Below are 17249 nucleotides of genomic sequence, written 5' to 3'. Positions count from 1 at the left end.
CTCATATTACAAAACCTGTTATAAATCGCTGTAAATACGAGCAACTGCAGTATGTTTCGTTATGTATTACATTTATTTGCAACCCACATATTAATAATAACATTAAACAATCAGAATTGATCTTTATTATTATTATTATTTTTTGCATTAAACGTCAGTGTTCATTATGTTTACTGTTAAAGCCTCTGTCCTTCCATTACATCGAGGATCCAGTTCAATTACAGATCTATTCAGTGATCTATAATTTTGGCACCCGCTCGGCAGGTTCAAATCCTTCCTTCTCAAGTTTCTCCTTGTACTTCAGGAAGTCTCTTCGCTTGTCGAAGTGCTTCACCTGTCAATCAAAGCAAAAGGACACTAATGACTCATGTGTAAGTATAAGTAGCCCATGGAATGTACCAACTGATACTATACTTGTAAAGAACAGCAACATTTACAATGTGGAATAAATCACAGCTGTCCATGTCCATCTGAGCGAGATCTTTCCTCTTCTGCTCGTTCTCTCAGTGCAGCTTGTTTAATAAAAAGGAGAGACTGGCTAACTTTCCCTATTATCTGTCATCTCCTCTCAGTCTTCAAGGTCTTCCAGTCAAGTCAGTTGGAAATGATTAATAAACTGAGCTCTCCTTAGCTGTATGTTGCAATTCCTTCACTCATGAGGAGTTGCCGGTTATTATATCAGTGGAACGAGCAACATATTACAACCTTATGAGAGTTAATAGTTACAGTAATGTGAGTTTTTAGGTCTTTAATAGAAAGAAAATAAAGGACGTCATTGTTATAGCTGATGGTCAGAGCTGTTACGTAACTGTGACTCGCTGGCAGCTGGATAACACACACGGGTCTGATGTTGGTGACAAACATCCGAGTTCTTACCTGATTTTTCTGAATCAGATTCTGATAGATAAAGGGATAGATAGATAGATAGGAATAAATAGATATATAGATAGAAATAGGAAGAGATCGATAGATAGAGAGACAGAGAGAGAGAGAGACAGTGAGAGAGACACAGAAAGAGAGAGTGAGAGAGAGAGACAGACAGAGAGAGAGTGAGAGAGAGAAAAAGAGAGAGAGAGACAGATAGAGAGAGACAGCGAGAGACACACAGACAGAGAGACAGACAGAGAGAGACACACAGACAGAGAGACAGACAGAGATAGACACAGACAGACAGACAGAGAGAGAGAGACACAGACAGACAGACAGAGAGAGAGAGACACACAGACAGAGAGAGAGAGACACACAGACAGACAGGATGAGAGACAGAGGGAGAGACAGACAGACAGACAGAGAGAGATAGATAGAGAGAGACAGAGACAGCGAGAGACAGAGACAGACAGACAGAGAGACAGACTATGTGATCAGCACATATTAGTGTGGTGTAAACAGTCCCTAGAGAGACAGAAACACCTCAGGCTGAACCACAGGATAAGAGACACAGGATAAGAGACACAGGATAAGAGACACAGGATAAGAGATACAGGATAAGAGATACAGGATAAGAGACACAGGATAAGAGACACAGGATAAGAGACACAGGATAAGAGACACAGGATAAGAGACACAGGATAAGAGACACAGGATTAGAGACACAGGACTAGAGACACAGGACTAGAGACACAGGACTAGAGACACGATAAGAGACACGATAAGAGACACAGGATTAGAGACACAGGATTAGAGACACACGATAAGAGACACAGGATAAGAGACACAGGACTAGAGACACAGGACTAGAGACACAGGACTAGAGACACAGGATTAGAGACACAGGATTAGAGACACAGGATTAGAGACACAGGATTAGAGACACAGGATAAGAGACACAGGATAAGAGACACAGGACTAGAGACACAGGACTAGAGACACAGGATAAGAGACACAGGACTAGAGACACAGGATTAGAGACACAGGATTAGAGACACAGGATAAGAGACACAGGACTAGAGACACAGGATTAGAGACACAGGACTAGAGACACAGGACTAACACTTACCCACTGAGCAGGACAACTGGCCTTGTATACCCTGTGATATTCCTCACACACAGCTGTGTTGTCTAGGTTCAGGTCCAGACACTTCCACAGCTCATCTCTCGCTCCCCAGCAAGCTTGTCTCTGTTTGGCATTTGGAGCGCTCATAACTCCTACTGAAGCCTGTAGGACCTGCACAAGGTGATGAGATGTGGCTCCTGTGGGGAAGAAACACAACTTATCAGCTGTTAGCAGAACTACAGCTGCTCTTCAGACCTCTGCTACTTCCTGGTTAAACATCATCTATAGTAATGTCTGACTTCACACCTGCAGTAACACCTGAGCGGACTTTTAGTAAACTTACCAATGAGAATCACATAGCAGGACGAAAGCACGATATTTTATTCAGCTATAAGTCAACTGTCATGTTTAATAATGATCACAGAGACACAAGGACATACCATATACATCCGGCGCCGAGTGATGACGTAACCGTGCTAAGTGACTCACGACCACCAGATGGCGGTAGTGTTACTTACTGTTAGCTGTTAGTTTTTGTCAGTCGTTTCATTGTTAATGTTCATGTTCAAAAGTTGTAATAAATATCTGTGTCTTTGTCTAAATAGCTCCTTCATACAATAACATTAAGCTTTAAACACAGTTTGTTTCCAGAAAGAGTGTTTTAGTAGAGTATTAGACACTCAGTAGGAGGTGTAGAGAAAACAGAAAAGGACAAAAAATGAATGAATTCAATGAATGAATTCATTCTACAGGATGTGTATAAAAGCCGTGTTTGCAGATGACTTTTACATTACAAATTAAGTTATGCGTGTCAAGTTATGTGGAAAAAAATAAAACAATTTTAACAACAACAATAACAACAAAAAAAGACCTAAATGACTAATGTTAAACATTTATTTATTATGGCTTTGTCCTCCATCATTACTGATACTTGTTATTCCTGACTGTAAAAGTCTGTTTTTATGATCTTGCATTCTTACATCCTCTAATTTGCTTCTGAAAAAAAAAATGCTCACAGCTCCATTGTTTATCTCCGTCATTTAATCATTTAATGTTGGCACGAGAAGGTTCTCCGTCTGCTCCTGCTCTATTTGGCTCTGTTCACTTTCTTTCTGCCGTTGTTTATAGATCTTCTGAGGGTAAATCAACCCATTAGGTCTAAGTCACACACACACACACACACACACACACACACACACACAGACACTCACAAACACACTCACACAAACACACACACACACACACACACACACACACAGACACTCACAAACACACTCACACAAACACACACACACTCACAAACACACACACACACACACACACACACACACACACACACACACACACAGACACTCACAAACACACTCACACAAACACACACACACTCACAAACACACTCACACAAACACTCACACACACACACACACTCACAAACACACACACACACACACACACACACACACACACACACACACACACACACACACAGACACTCACAAACACACTCACACAAACACACACACACACTCACAAACACACTCACACAAACACACAAACACTCACAAACACACACACACACACACACACACACACAAACACTCAAAAACACACACACACACTCACAAACACACTCACACAAACACTCACACACACACACACACACACACACACACACAGCTTGTTTTCTAACTTCATCAAGATTTGTGTTGTATTACGCGACACAGACAAATATAATACAGTGCAGTTCCGGTAAATGTCTGTCTTGGCTAGTTGCTAATGAACTACTTTCATATATTTTGTCCAACGCAGCTTTACAGAAATAGATCGATTTTGAATGTATAAATGTATCCCTAATGAGCAAGTCAGAGGTGATGGAGCTGAAGAAAATCTCCCTGAGATGATATAAGGAAGAAACCTTGACTCAAACCTCCCATACTAATCTGAGTGACAGCAGATAGTGTGATTATAAATCATTTCCTTTCTATAATTGTGTACTACATGCTCAAAAAAGCACAAAGGTCTAACCAGGAAATTCATTTTATTTTTAACATGAATGCAGTTACGTTGATGGAAGCTTGAGTGCAAAGCCATCTTCATGCTGGCAGCTTGTGTCTTATAAGCATAATGCGAAATGTTGGAAAGCGTTTCAAGTGTATTCAGTGTAAATGTTAAGTATAGGATGTTCAGGAGATGAGCAGAACTGCGTGTGCTGTAACCCAATGTGACAGACATCAGTGACAGTGTCATGCTGCATAAAGCTGGAGAGTTTCTGGTCCAGCTGATGTTACTACGTGTCATTTCTACTGACAGTGACCCACTAGAATGTCATCAAAATAACACAAACACTTCACAGATAATTTGTGCAAGGATGAAGCCTCAATCAGCTGCCCTTTCATCTCCCATTGCAGACAGGATCAGGTGCTCTGTCAGTCCTTTATCATTTCGAGACTGGACGTCTAGCAGGTCTGCTTCTGAGTGCTATCTGACCCCTTCTCCAACACCACCCCACCCCACCTGTGCTCCATCTACTGACTTCCTTTAGCGTCTGCATCTGATTCCAAACACCGATGATTGTCTACAGAGCCAAAAATAGACCAGCACCCTCTTACCTCAAAGCAGTTATCACACCCTGCACTACATCACGCTCTTTTATATCCTTAATCACTAGATTGACTGGTCCCATCATCTCTTAGGGAAGAAGAAAAAAAACTACATCGAGACTCTTCTCTGTTCTGATGATGCAATGAACTTCCCTTAGTTGTCCAAACGTCTAAAGGTTCAAGCCTACGTCTTCCTGAAATACTGAAATAAGCCCTTTGTGTTAACTTTTCTTTTCAGACCTAGTGAACCAGTATCAGGATGTAGGTCACTCCGGATAACAGCGTCTGCCAAATGCTATAAATGTAAATATAAATGTCAAAGTAATCCGCTGTCTGAATTCAGTCTTCTTTACAGAGCTAGAACTATGCGCCACAGTTGAACATTTGCACTCACTTTCTAAACGTCTCAGTCGACATGCTCTCGCTCTAAATCTTTAACAACTCTGCATGTAACCTTCGTTCAGTTGTCTCTTGTACCACCGAGTGCCATGCAGCATTTATTTAGCATGTCTCTTACACGCAAGGACCCGAGTTCAGTAACTGACATCGATTAAACATGGCCGCTCGCAGCATGAACAGTAAACACAGCAAAACGTCTTTCCTTCGCCTGAGTTATACTGTGCTGTGTATACAAGTACCAGCTTTAGATCCTTCATCATACACGCACAGCAATCTATAACACAGAGTCTACTGCACATCGCAGTTGTCGCTAGCGTCCATGTTTTCTATGCCTAGAGAGACAGAATTCTGATGCCGCACTTACGGGGCAGTATTTCTTTATTACGTCTTTGTTTTTTTGGGGGGGGATTTTTTTCTCCAACTGATGCAGACACAAATTTCCACATCAAGGAAAGTGGCGTTTACATTCTGTATCACTGCCCACAGCATATCCGTACGCATGGTCAGAAACTGTGTGCTCCTATTTTCAGGGCAATTTAAGGAAAGACAACACGATCTAAATCTGCAAAGCTCCTGCATGGTGCAGTGTTCAGAGTACACTCACACAATGGCCTTTATACTGAGGTAAAAGAATCTGTATCAAAAGCGCTCAAACAAAAATGCTTTCTTGAAAGAGAAGTAAGGAGGCTGCATAAATTACAGCTAATCTCAGTTCAGTTATGTAAATGTATGCAAAAGGATAGCAGGAAAGTGCATGTTTGTGTTAGGGTTAAAACTCAAGACACTTTCAGTTTTCTGTCTTTGTGATGCAGCTTGATAATGGAAATGAATTTGAATCAGGCACAATATCGTTTATTATTTCATTCATTCATCTCTGTTTGTTATTTAGTTGGCACCCAGTCCATGATGTCCTCTGGGAGAGAATCCAGATTTCCCAGTGAATCTTTGTAGGATAAGTATAGAAACTGGATAGATGGATGGATGGATCTTTTTTTAACTGGTTTTTCTGCTTATGAGACTATCCCAGGAATTCAATTTGTATTGAGGGCACCGTGTACACACATTGGACAAACCTCGGGACAGTTTAGTGTAGCTAATCCATCTGGTATTGGGATTTGGGAGGCAACAGTAGAGCCTGGATGAAATCCACAGAGGCACTTACCTGAGCTCAGGATAAAACCAGTGACCCTGATGCTGTGAGGCAGAGAAGTATGCTATTGCATCACCATGCAACTATAGAGACTAGGATAACTATGTAGTAGTTGAATCAATGAATACATTAACACTGGTGCACTAGGTTACAGACTTACAGTAGGTAGGTCTTCACCTGTCATTTAAAGACGACCAGTGACTCAGCTGTTCGAACATAAAGAGGAAGGTTCGTTCCACCACCTCGTTGCCCATACAGAAAAGAGTCTTGCTGTATATCTTCCTCTTACCCTGAGAGATGGTGGGACCAGTGGAGCAGTGCTGGTAGATGTGAGGGAGCGAGGTGCAGTGTGAGGACTGATAAGAGCTTTGAAGTAAGAGGCAGCTGGTCCATTTTTGGCTTTGTAGGCAAACATCAGTGTTTTGAAGCTACTGGAAGCCAGTGGAAGAGCACAGCAGCGAGGTGGTGTGTGAGATGGAGTTCATGGTCCTGACACTATAATGGCACTCCATATAATTCAAGTTAGAAAGTGTACTGTACCATCCATCCAAAGCAACAGGTCTGACTCGACAAACTTGTCCAAGTCATTATATATTATTTGTTACATTTTTATTTGAAATTTTCATGCAGTAACACACTTCCTAACTTTAAATAACAACACAATGTGGAACAGTGATCAAGCACAGCTAACCAGGACATGACGCCTTAATCACCTCACCATGACGCAAGGACGTAATAAAAACACACACACACACACACAGCCAACACCCCCCCACACACACACACACCCACACCCACACATACCCACACACACCTACACCTACACACACATTATCTATAGTCAATATATGGGGTGTGGTGGGGTGTGGTGGTGGTTATATATTCCTCCTCCCTGTCAATCAGCACCTGAAAACTATGCCCCTGATCCTGACACCCATTTTGTGTTAAAATTAATTTGTGTGGCGGATGTCATGGATAAAACAACACACTTACACTTTTATTTTTTTTTTAACACATTTACCAGACAGTGAAAGACCTGGAGCTTAGCCACAACATGCACATTAAGCAGAAAGTCTAGAGCAATCATAAATCCCCAAGAGGTTTTAGTGAACACAATCCATAATAAAACAACACCTAGAGAATGTATCACAGACTAACAGCTCATTCCTACAGTAAGCTAATAAATAACATCAAGTCTGTCAGAACCCTGACATGGAGGGTTAAGTGAATTGGTGGCTGCTGCAGTGCTGTGCAGTGACACTACTGTATTAATGCTATTCATTTCTTTAATTGGGCCTCATCATTGACTTTCCTTGCCTCACTGCCTCACGTCATCTCCCTATTCCTGGGAAGCAAGAAAGCGACGCAAGAATGGAACGAGGAGCAAAGTAATCAAAAACATTTTCCCAATGAGAAATACTGGGTCACTGAAGCGTTGACATGTTTCCCAGCTGTATGAAATGCAGAACATATCTAACCCTTCGGAACAAATTACACACTGAACGAACTCACAGGATAGATTAAAAATCTTAACTGCAACATTATCGCATTAAAGCTCATTTCATGCAAACTCAAGAAATTCATTACGCCTTATGTTCATAAGCTATATGAATCGTCTTTTGTCCATGATTCAATTTGTACTCATTGTTAATTCACTTGCAATGTTTCATGTGATATTTTATGGCTCTGATTATTGTTTAATTTATTGGAGATTATACTATACACTTATTGTAACCACAGGAAGATCCTGTGGAGAATCTGATGTCTGGGGAACAACTAAAATCATGACTGTAACTGATTATGAAGACACTGCAGTTTTATAGATAGAGGTTACTTCTGTTTAGCATTCACTGGACCCAAGAAGCCAAATGTGTGATTGTGTGTATATTAGTGGTTTTTTTGGTAAGTCTGTTTTTAGTTAATATGTAGACACTAGAAAAGTTTTATTTGCACTCTGTCTGTGTCTTGGTTTTTATACACTCACTGTTTACTTTATTAGAAACACTTGTACACCTGCTCATTTATACAGTTATATAATCATCCAATCATATGGCAGTAAATCAATCAGTATTGCGCTTTTTTACAATGGACATTGTCTCAAAGCAGCTTAGAAACAGAATAAAAATGGTAAAGTTTAAAATTCATTCATTCAATCGTTCATTCATCTTCTACCGATTATCCGATCTACCTCGGGTCACGGGGAGCCTGTGCCTATCTCAGGCGTCATGGGGCATCAAGGCAGGATACACCCTGGACGGAGTGCCAACCCATCACAGGGCACACACACACACTCTCATTCACTCACGCAATCACACACTAGGGACAATTTTTCCAGAGATGCCAATCAACCTACCATGCATGTCTTTGGACCGGGGGAGGAAACCGGAGTACCCGGAGGAAACCCCCGAGGCACGGGGAGAACATGCAAACTCCACACACACAAGGTGGAGGCGGGAATCGAACCCCGACCCTGGAGGTGTGAGGCAAACGTGCTAACCACTAAACCACTGTGCCCCCAAGTTTACAATTTAGTTACTATATATCTCTAAAATTTATCTCTAATGAGCAAGTCTGAGGTGATGGTGACGAGGAAAAACTCCCTGAGATGATATCAAGGTCAAGTTCAACTTTATTTATATAGCACATTTACAAACAGCCGCACGGCTGACCAAAGTGCTTCACAGTGCGTTTGACATTACACATACACTTAAAAATACACACATGCACAATAAAAATAGAGTTCAAAAAGCTAAAATAAGAATTATTAAAAAAAAGTAGACAAAGTAAAATAACCAGTTTAAAAGAAAGTGATATAAATATAAACCATAAAATGTAAACAAACATAAACCCCTAGGCAATCATGAGAAGGCTAGAGAAAATAGGTGAGTCTTTAGGTGAGCCGTACACGAGGGACCACCAACAGAGCCTGGTCAGATGAACGAAGACTTCTATTCGAAGATATGATGAAGAAATCTTTACAGAAACCAAACAAGGATACCCATTGTCATTTGGGTAACACTGGCAGTAAATATTGTAAATGTACAATGGCAATGTAACCATGTAAAGTGCAACCAAGAGCTCCTGAGGAACAAACAGGAAGTAACACTCTGTGACTATGGCAACTATGGCAAGAGAGTTTGACTCCTAACCCTAAGGTTGTGGGTTCGAGTCTCGGGCTGGCCACGATTGAGGTGCCCACCGAACCCCCCCAACTCTCCCCGGGTGCTGCAGCATAAATGGCTGCCCACTGCTCCGGGTGTGTGTGTTCACTTTGGATGGGTTAAAGGCAGAGAACGAATTCTGAGTATGGGTCACCCTACTTAGCTGTATGTCACGTCACTTTTTTTTAGAGCATTTCAGAAATTGCTGATTTACTGGAATTCTCACAGAGAACAGTCTCTAGAGTTCACAAAGAATGGCACGATAAAGAAAAAACATCCAGTAAAGCAGCAGTTCTGTAGGTGAAAATGCTTGATGATGATAGAGGTCAGAGGAGAATGTACATATTGAATTAAGCTGCCTGGAAGTGTATTGTAATTTCTTTTTACAACCGGGGTGAGCAGAAAAGCATCTCAGCATGCACAAAACACTGAAGGCTGAGGTGGAACAACAGAAGATTACATCACGATCCACTCCTGTCAGCCAAGAACAGGAATCTGAGGCTATAGCGGGCACGGAGTCACCCACACTGGACAGGTGAAGATTAAAAACTGGTCTTATTCCAGTTTGGGCGAGTCTTGACATTGACATTGACAATTGACATTGTCTCAGAGCAGCTTTACAGAACATAAACATAGAACAAAATGTTATTATAAAAAATAATATAAAGAATTAATAGAATACAAAAATCAAGATTAATATTAGATAGATTTAAATTTGTTTGTATTTATCCCCAATGAGCAAATCTGAGGTGACTCAGGTGACTGTGGGGAGGAAAAACTCCCTTAGATGGTAAAGGAAGAAACCTTGAGAGGAACCAGACTCAGTGAGGAACCTCATCGTCATATGGGTGACACTGGAGGTGTGATTATAAATATACAGTCTGATAAATGTTGTATTGGTGAGGAGATTGTTGTCCTGAAAGACCACATGGAGTTTACATCTCCTCTTTAGTATCACAGAGTCTAACTGGAGCTGGAAGATCTCTACATTTACAGCATTTAGCAGACAACCTTATCCAGAGTGACTTACAACTGAGCATTAAGGGCCTTGCTCAGGGGCCCAGCAGTGGCAGCTTGGTGGACCTGGGGTTCGAACCCATGACCTTCCGATCAGTAGCCTCCAACACCTTAACCACTGAGCTACCACATCCCACAATGCTAAATCTCTAGATGCCTCAGGATCCTCACAGAATCAGCCTCATCTCAATAGAGGTCCAAAATCTTCATGGCACGGAAGACAATCAGAGCTGGTACAATTCCTGAAAGAGAGAAGCAGTGAAGAGGGATTAAAATAGCTGCTGTTCATAATATTAGCAAGTACTAGATGATAATGTGCATTTGGTCTGATGTAATACAGCACAATATTATGGGATGTATTATGTGTACGCCTGAATAAAGAGATGAGTTTTTAATCTACTCTCACGATGATGGAGTGTTGTTAATGTGCAGCAAAGATGGAACAGTTTTCGATTAGAATTTTTGGGAAAAAGCATTTCATTTCTGACCCTGGATAGTATCATAATTCAGAAATCTGTCAAAACAGCTGTCTTGTGAATGAAGAAAAAATTAGAATGAACATTAATTCAATTTAAACCCTCTAACCGGAGCAGTTTAACAAAAACTGCTGCATTGACATGTCTGCATTGTGGACTACATTTTTGATCCCATGTAATGGATCAGTAGCAGAGTATCAGTGGAAAGAAGTGTGGAGTAAAAACTGGATGTGTTTATGACCCGTTTGGCGAACCATATCAGAGACACTCACTCACTCTCTCTCTCTCTCTCTCTCTCTCTCTCTCTCTCTCTCTCTCTCTCTCTCTCTCTCTCTCTCTCTCTCTCTCTGTGCATGTGTGTGTGAGTGTGTGGAGTGGAATACTGAGTGAGAGGATCGACATGGAGCTTGTGTAGCATCCTCAAAGGCAGCTCTCCGTCTCTGCTTTATCTCTCTCCACTCTGCCTGACATCAACCCCCATCTCTAAGACAATGTCTGGGATCAAAATCAGCTTTTGCCTTTTAATCTCTCAGCTGTGCATCATGTGTTCAGCAGGTAAGAAACTGTGCATCTGGATTACACACATCAAGACACAGGGGTCTCTGCTGTCAGTTCATTTGCCATTAGTTAAATATCTGATTGCATAATTGAAACTTTTTAAAAATGATTAGTTTTAACCTCCTTTTACTTTTCACCTGTTCATTCTTTTTTTTTTATACATTATTTATTCATTTTTAATTTTTTTAATGCTTTCCTTCTCTGTTTTAGATCTATTTCTATCTTTTATTTTAACATAATAAATAATTGGTCGTGTTTACAAATTCATTTTGAATCGATGAAATTCTGAACCCCACAGACATCATCATCATCATCATCATCATCATCATCATCATCAACAACAAACAAACAAACAAAAACATCAACAGCTTCTTCTCTGCATTCCTACATTTCACGCTGTCGTATAATGCGTTTTGAGATTTGTGTGGAAAAGCTGCTTATGTTCACTTGCTGTTAATAATCACATGATCACAGATGAGGCATGTTGTGCATTTCTCCACACTGCGCTCAAGCATCTGTATCACTGCTTCGTGAGGTTTTCCAGTCGTTTACATTTGGGATTAACGTCTTTCTGAAACGATCTTTTCGTAGTTTTTCCTAGTGTTGTGTAGTGCATGCTCAGTCTCAAAACTCTTTTGGTTCTTTGATTTGCTACTGTGGGAAAACACCTACAGGTGGAGCAGGAGTGCAGTCCCTTTAGGAAGCTGATATTTCTAAAGTATTTATTAGTGTTTAAAAGCAGCACCGGAATCCTGACTCTGTATCTAAAACGGACATTAGTGAAGAATGGTCTGCTTTGTGTATCGACCCGATGATGTAGTAACATAACTGTACAGCTGGCCATGTGACAACTGAGCAGCCGGCTGTCCAGTGACTTACAGCTTCCCAGACATTCCCACTTTAATGTCACGGGCAGTGTTTTATTTCCAATCTGAAGTGTGGGAATTCACAACACTATTCTTAATGTAGGAAACACTACAACTGGTGTGGCTTGTAATTCAGCCCAGCCTTTACAGCTCAGAAGCGTGACCAATCAGGCTGTAGCTGTCCAAGTCTTAATCCAATTCAAGTTTATTTGGAACACTCTTAATAACGGATTTACAGCCTTCGAGAAACATTCATTCATTCATTCATTCATTCATTTTCTACCGCTTATCCGAACTACCTCGGGTCATGGTGAGCCTGTGCCTATCTCAGGCGTCATCGGGCATCAAGGCAGGATACACCCTGGATGGAGTGCCAACCCATCGCAGGGCACACACACACACTCTCATTCACTCACACACTACGGACAATTTTCAAGAGATGCCAATCAACCTACCATGCATGTCTTTGGACCGGGGGAGGAAACCGGAGTACCCGGAGGAAACCCCCGAGGCACGGGGAGAACATGCAAACTCCACACACACAAGGCGGAGGCGGGAATCGAACCCCCAACCCTGTAGGTATTAGGCGAACGTGCTAACCACTAAGACACCGTGCCCCCCCTTCGAGAAACAATCAGGATATAAATTATACATTTATAGGCAATGATGAAGATGACACTGAATAGTAGATGTTATCCTTCTATAACTGCATACTAGTTTGTTAGAAAAGTACAGCAGGAAATTCTAACGTGAAGTGAAGCCTGTTTTGTTGAGAGAGAGAGAGAGAGAGAGAGAGAGAGAGAGGGAGAGATGAAAATATTTGATATAGTGGCTATACTGTGTGTTTGGCTCGATGCAGAATATCCCGGTGTTAATGCCATCTGCTACCATCTGCTCGTTAACTCTTAGCCTCTGCTTCAAAACTCATATAGTGATCCGTCACTACCACCAATAACTAAACACTGGGGTCATCTGAAATAATTAATATGGGGTCAGTAACAATACTCCAGATGGTGTCATTTCCCATTCCCACATTTACTGCTGATTTGTTTTTAGTTTGTAAGCTGCCACATGCTATAGCACTTACCCCACTGTACCGTCAAGCTGTATTTATTATTCAGTGAAGCGTACAATAAGGAGTCTGAAGAAGGAGTACGAGGGCACGTGGGCTTGTAGGGCATCGGGGAGAATCTGTCTCATTCGTGTCATATTGCATTCGTCTGACCTTTTCAAACGTTTAATATGACTGCAAACGTAATTCACTTTTCCCTGGAAGGAAGAGACAGATATTCCCTTAACGACCGGCAGCATGCGTTCGCTCGATCTATTTGAACATTTGTAACACAAACACAATTTATACTGTACGTATCATTGGAAATGACCCACAGTGTTGGATATTTCACGAATGAACATCACATATGTTAATTTAAGTATGTGTAGTTATTAGGACTTTCTCACTAATTTCTCAGCCTGCGTTAAGGCTCGGATGGTAAAAGTCCATCTGAAAGCTTCAGCTTTCGACAGTTTCGGCCGTCCTTTAGCTGCGATCGAGAGGGAACGAGTGTGCTATATTTGTCTTGTGTTTCTCTAAAGAAAACCAATGAGACTTTACTGTATACACTCAATATTTCATGGAAGAATCTTCTGAAGATCTGCAGTATGGGCTCCAACCTTGTGCAGATCTCTAGCCTCGTGGTTTTGCCCTACAACGTTTTTGGCAGCATGAGCTGAACGTTCACTGCTAGAAATAAACAAGACAAGGAAAGGAAAGCTTTCGGTCGTGTTGAGCAGACACGCAAAGAATTTGCTGAAAGAACACTATTAGCATAATACCTCATCTTATTATTTTTAGATCGTTTCAGATGACCTGCCTTCGTAATCCAGCTCTGGTCCACAGGATTATATAATCAGCAGCTGTGGTTATTGATTTATTGCTTAAAGACCACAGCATGAGATGCAGCCTGGAGCAATAATATTACACAGATTACATGGATTCATATCATATTAATGCGTTTGTTGGTGTTGGGTTTGAAGGCTCTCATAACTCTTCAGATTCATTTACTAAATAGAACCATTTTGTCCTATAATTAATGATCTCTAGTCACAGAAGGGATTTAACAGCAGCTCACTTTAACCTCCACACGTGATCGATGTCTGATGCTGGATTGTTGTGTTTTTGGTCACGCTTTGCAGTGATTTTTGCTGGAAGAAGGTTTTTCTATGGCACTACTACAGCAGATTCATGATACAGATGCTAGATGAAACCTACATTGTGCACTATGTCTGTTGCCATGGCAGCATCAACCAGTGTTATGAAACATGCTCTTGAATTTGTGATTGAGCCGTATTCCACGCCGAACCTGACACAGACCTAAGACCTCAGCTTTTCTTAAATTAGCGTACAGAGTGTTAGATCTCAACTTTTCTGGAAATCCTCGTGCACACAGGCTCTTGGTGCTGGTTTAAAGTGCAGCATGTTCACCTCGGGCTTCTTTTTTTCTGCCTGAGAAATGCAATCTCAAACGGGAGCTCTCAGACAGAACAAATCTGGTCAAGCTGTAGAAAAGGCCAGAGGTATTAAATTCAGTTTCTGGCACATTTCCACTGAAATCTGTTTTTTTATCTACAGGGAATTTTTTATTTTTTTTTTACACAAGGAGTCTAATACAGAACGCAATTAATAACAGTTCGAAGCCATTTAAAACATTACCTTTGGCTGTGAACAGATGACTCGTTAACGGCTTAAAACAACAACGTTATTGGGCATGATGTCATTACTTTCAGCAAAATTCTTTAATACGCTGAAGGAAAATGATTACAGAAAGACTAAAATAACTGACAGACTAAATACAAGAACACACAAGAATGCTGTTTACTCGAAAAAAAAAAGAATCTCCCCCGAGGTCATCGAGGTCTTCTTGACTCCAGGAAGTTGGACTGATGGACCTCTATGTAACTGATGACCGCTTGTCCTCGGGTACTTTGGCGTAAAAGACTAGCAGGGTTAATGTCAGGAAGGAGCCGTGTGGGTAACTAAGGACAGAGCGTCACAGCCTGTTTTTTTTATTCATGAATGTTTATATGAAACAAATAAAAATGAATGTGTTGCTTAAAAAGAAATGGCTCGGGTGACTGAGATCGTGTGTGATGTGGTGAACAATCTGTCTATTACTAAGTAGCGGACGCCGCAGGAGGGATAAAGGGAAATGACAAAGAGGGCCGAGCCTGTGACCATGGTGATGGACGAGGCAGTGCAGGAAGTTCCAGTGGCAGGACGCCATAGCAGACCCTGCGTGTTGTCTAGGAGTTTCCTTTGGCATGTCCTGCATGCTGATTAGAGACTTGCTCCCTGTCGGATACGCCGTGATGAAAAGCACTTACGCCCTGGAAGGATAGTTACTGTATAAACATGCCCCTTTCACTTACTGACATTTTGGATGCCAAAGTGATCTTTTCTGCGCAGTCGACTTTTATTTTTGTGTGTGTTTCAGTTTCTTTTACAGTGTAGCGGAAAGTTTACCAAAGCACCCATAAGTAGGACAGAATTTCCAAAATGCCAGGGGACGCTCTTTAATCTAGTGCTTCTTAGATTAGCTGCAGGAAGAAAAGTGCCAAATTGATGACAAACCCTGGAGTCGCTCCTGTTCTGGATAGTCTGGGTTTAATTGGCGTGACCTCACAGGCAACACACAGAGCATGATGTATAAGCTTTAAGCTGCGTGAGCTAAACGAATGCCATGCTTTTCGCCATAAGGACCTGTGGTGCTGTTTCAAGACAGGCTAAAGCTCACAGCTGTTGCTTGGTGTTATCACCTTCTCCGACTAGCTCTCTTCTTTCTCATGCTTATTGGATGTCACTTGACCTCTGACTCTTATGCTAACAGCTGGTCTGTAACACATAGTCATGCATGCGATAATGAAATCACTCGGTCATACAAGCTTCTCCATAACACACATCCAAAACACATCCTAGAACCAACCGTATGTCGGCTCCAAGTATCTCTTTCGACCCCTTAATTCAAAATGGCATCCGAACCCTGACCCGAGAGAATTCCCAGGGCTTACGGAGCCTTGCACCTAAGTTCAGTTTATCCAGAGAACAAGAACAGGAAGTAGTATTTCTGATGCATTTAAAAAGAACTGAAGAATAAAATTTATCGCTCTTTGAAGGTTTTTTTGGAGTCTTTGTACTATACTGTATATTAAAGCTGGAACACAGAGCCGCTATCTGCGCGTGTATCCTTCCAGTGCTCCAAATAACGTTAGTGCTCTAAATAGCATTAGTGTTCCAAATAAGCCCAGTGCTGTGGATAACACTGAGAAGATAAACTCTTCAGGGCTGCTGGGATTTTTTTTTTTTTAAATAAAATTAGACCACCTACAACTAAGGAATCTTTCCCCGATTCAAATAAGTGTGGTTTATACTTCACCTAATACTTTTAATATTTGATCAGATTTATTTCCTGAAGAAACAGAAATATTCTGGACACGCTATCAGACTGATCATGTTAGAAAGCTGGGACACAGTGCTGCTGCTGCTGCTGCTCGGTGAAACCAAAGCTTGCTGCCTGTTAGTACAGAAAGTACAGGTTTAGTTGCTCGCTGTTTATTAGTACAGAAAGACGAAATCTTCTCTGCATGCTCTCTGCATGTTCTCTTCTCACGTTCCTCTCACTCTCTGCCTCAAAAAAGAGCGTGTTACTTTTATGTTTTTGACCCCTCGGGGGTTTCCTCTGGGTACTCTAGTTTCCTCCCCCGGTCCAAAGACACGCATGGTAGGTTGATTGGCGTAGTGTGTGATTGCGTGAGTGAGTGAATGAGAGTGTGTGTGTGTGTGTGTGTGCCCTGCGATGGGTTGGCACTCCGTCCAGGGTGTATCCTGCCTTGATGCCCGATGATGCCTGAGATAGGCACAGGCTCCCCGTGACCCGAGGTAGTTCGGATAAGCGGTAGAAAATGAATGAATGAATGAATATTACATTCCGCACATTTGGCTATAATAACAATAATAAGCTTTTTTAAAATGATT

At 41.5% G+C, this 17249-nt stretch overlaps 2 protein-coding genes across 6 annotated transcripts in view; one reads left to right on the top strand and one right to left on the bottom strand.

Moving 5' to 3' along the window:
* Positions 1-54: 54 nt before the first annotated feature.
* LOC132859327 (cytochrome c oxidase assembly factor 6 homolog) lies at positions 55-2492 on the bottom strand. 2 transcript variants are annotated; one of them, XM_060890045.1, is made up of 3 exons: positions 2434-2492; positions 1997-2190; positions 55-334 (listed from the first exon to the last, which is right to left on the bottom strand). In XM_060890045.1, the coding sequence occupies exons 2-3, from the start codon at positions 2138-2140 to the stop codon at positions 239-241; spliced, it is 240 nt and encodes a 79-aa protein (XP_060746028.1). In that variant the 5' UTR covers positions 2141-2190; positions 2434-2492; the 3' UTR covers positions 55-238. The 2 variants fall into 2 exon arrangements, with proteins under 2 accessions (XP_060746028.1, XP_060746027.1); XM_060890044.1 differs by having other exon boundaries at positions 2337-2445.
* Positions 2493-11176: 8684 nt separating this feature from the next.
* Positions 11177-17249, top strand: part of ptprz1b (protein tyrosine phosphatase receptor type Z1b) — a 37590-nt gene continuing 31517 nt past the window's right edge. For all 4 annotated transcript variants that reach the window (XM_060889926.1, XM_060889924.1, XM_060889925.1 and 1 more), the window contains exon 1: positions 11177-11351. In XM_060889926.1, coding sequence (XP_060745909.1) covers positions 11288-11351 — 64 coding nt within the window. In that variant the 5' untranslated portion in view covers positions 11177-11287. The remainder of the gene's footprint in view (positions 11352-17249) is intronic.

Source organism: Tachysurus vachellii, chromosome 16 (genome assembly GCF_030014155.1).
Source record: "Tachysurus vachellii isolate PV-2020 chromosome 16, HZAU_Pvac_v1, whole genome shotgun sequence".
NCBI classification, from domain to species: domain Eukaryota; kingdom Metazoa; phylum Chordata; class Actinopteri; order Siluriformes; family Bagridae; genus Tachysurus; species Tachysurus vachellii.
The sequence above is the reverse complement of the archived record's forward strand: the minus strand, read 5'-3'. Positions and strand labels throughout refer to the sequence as shown.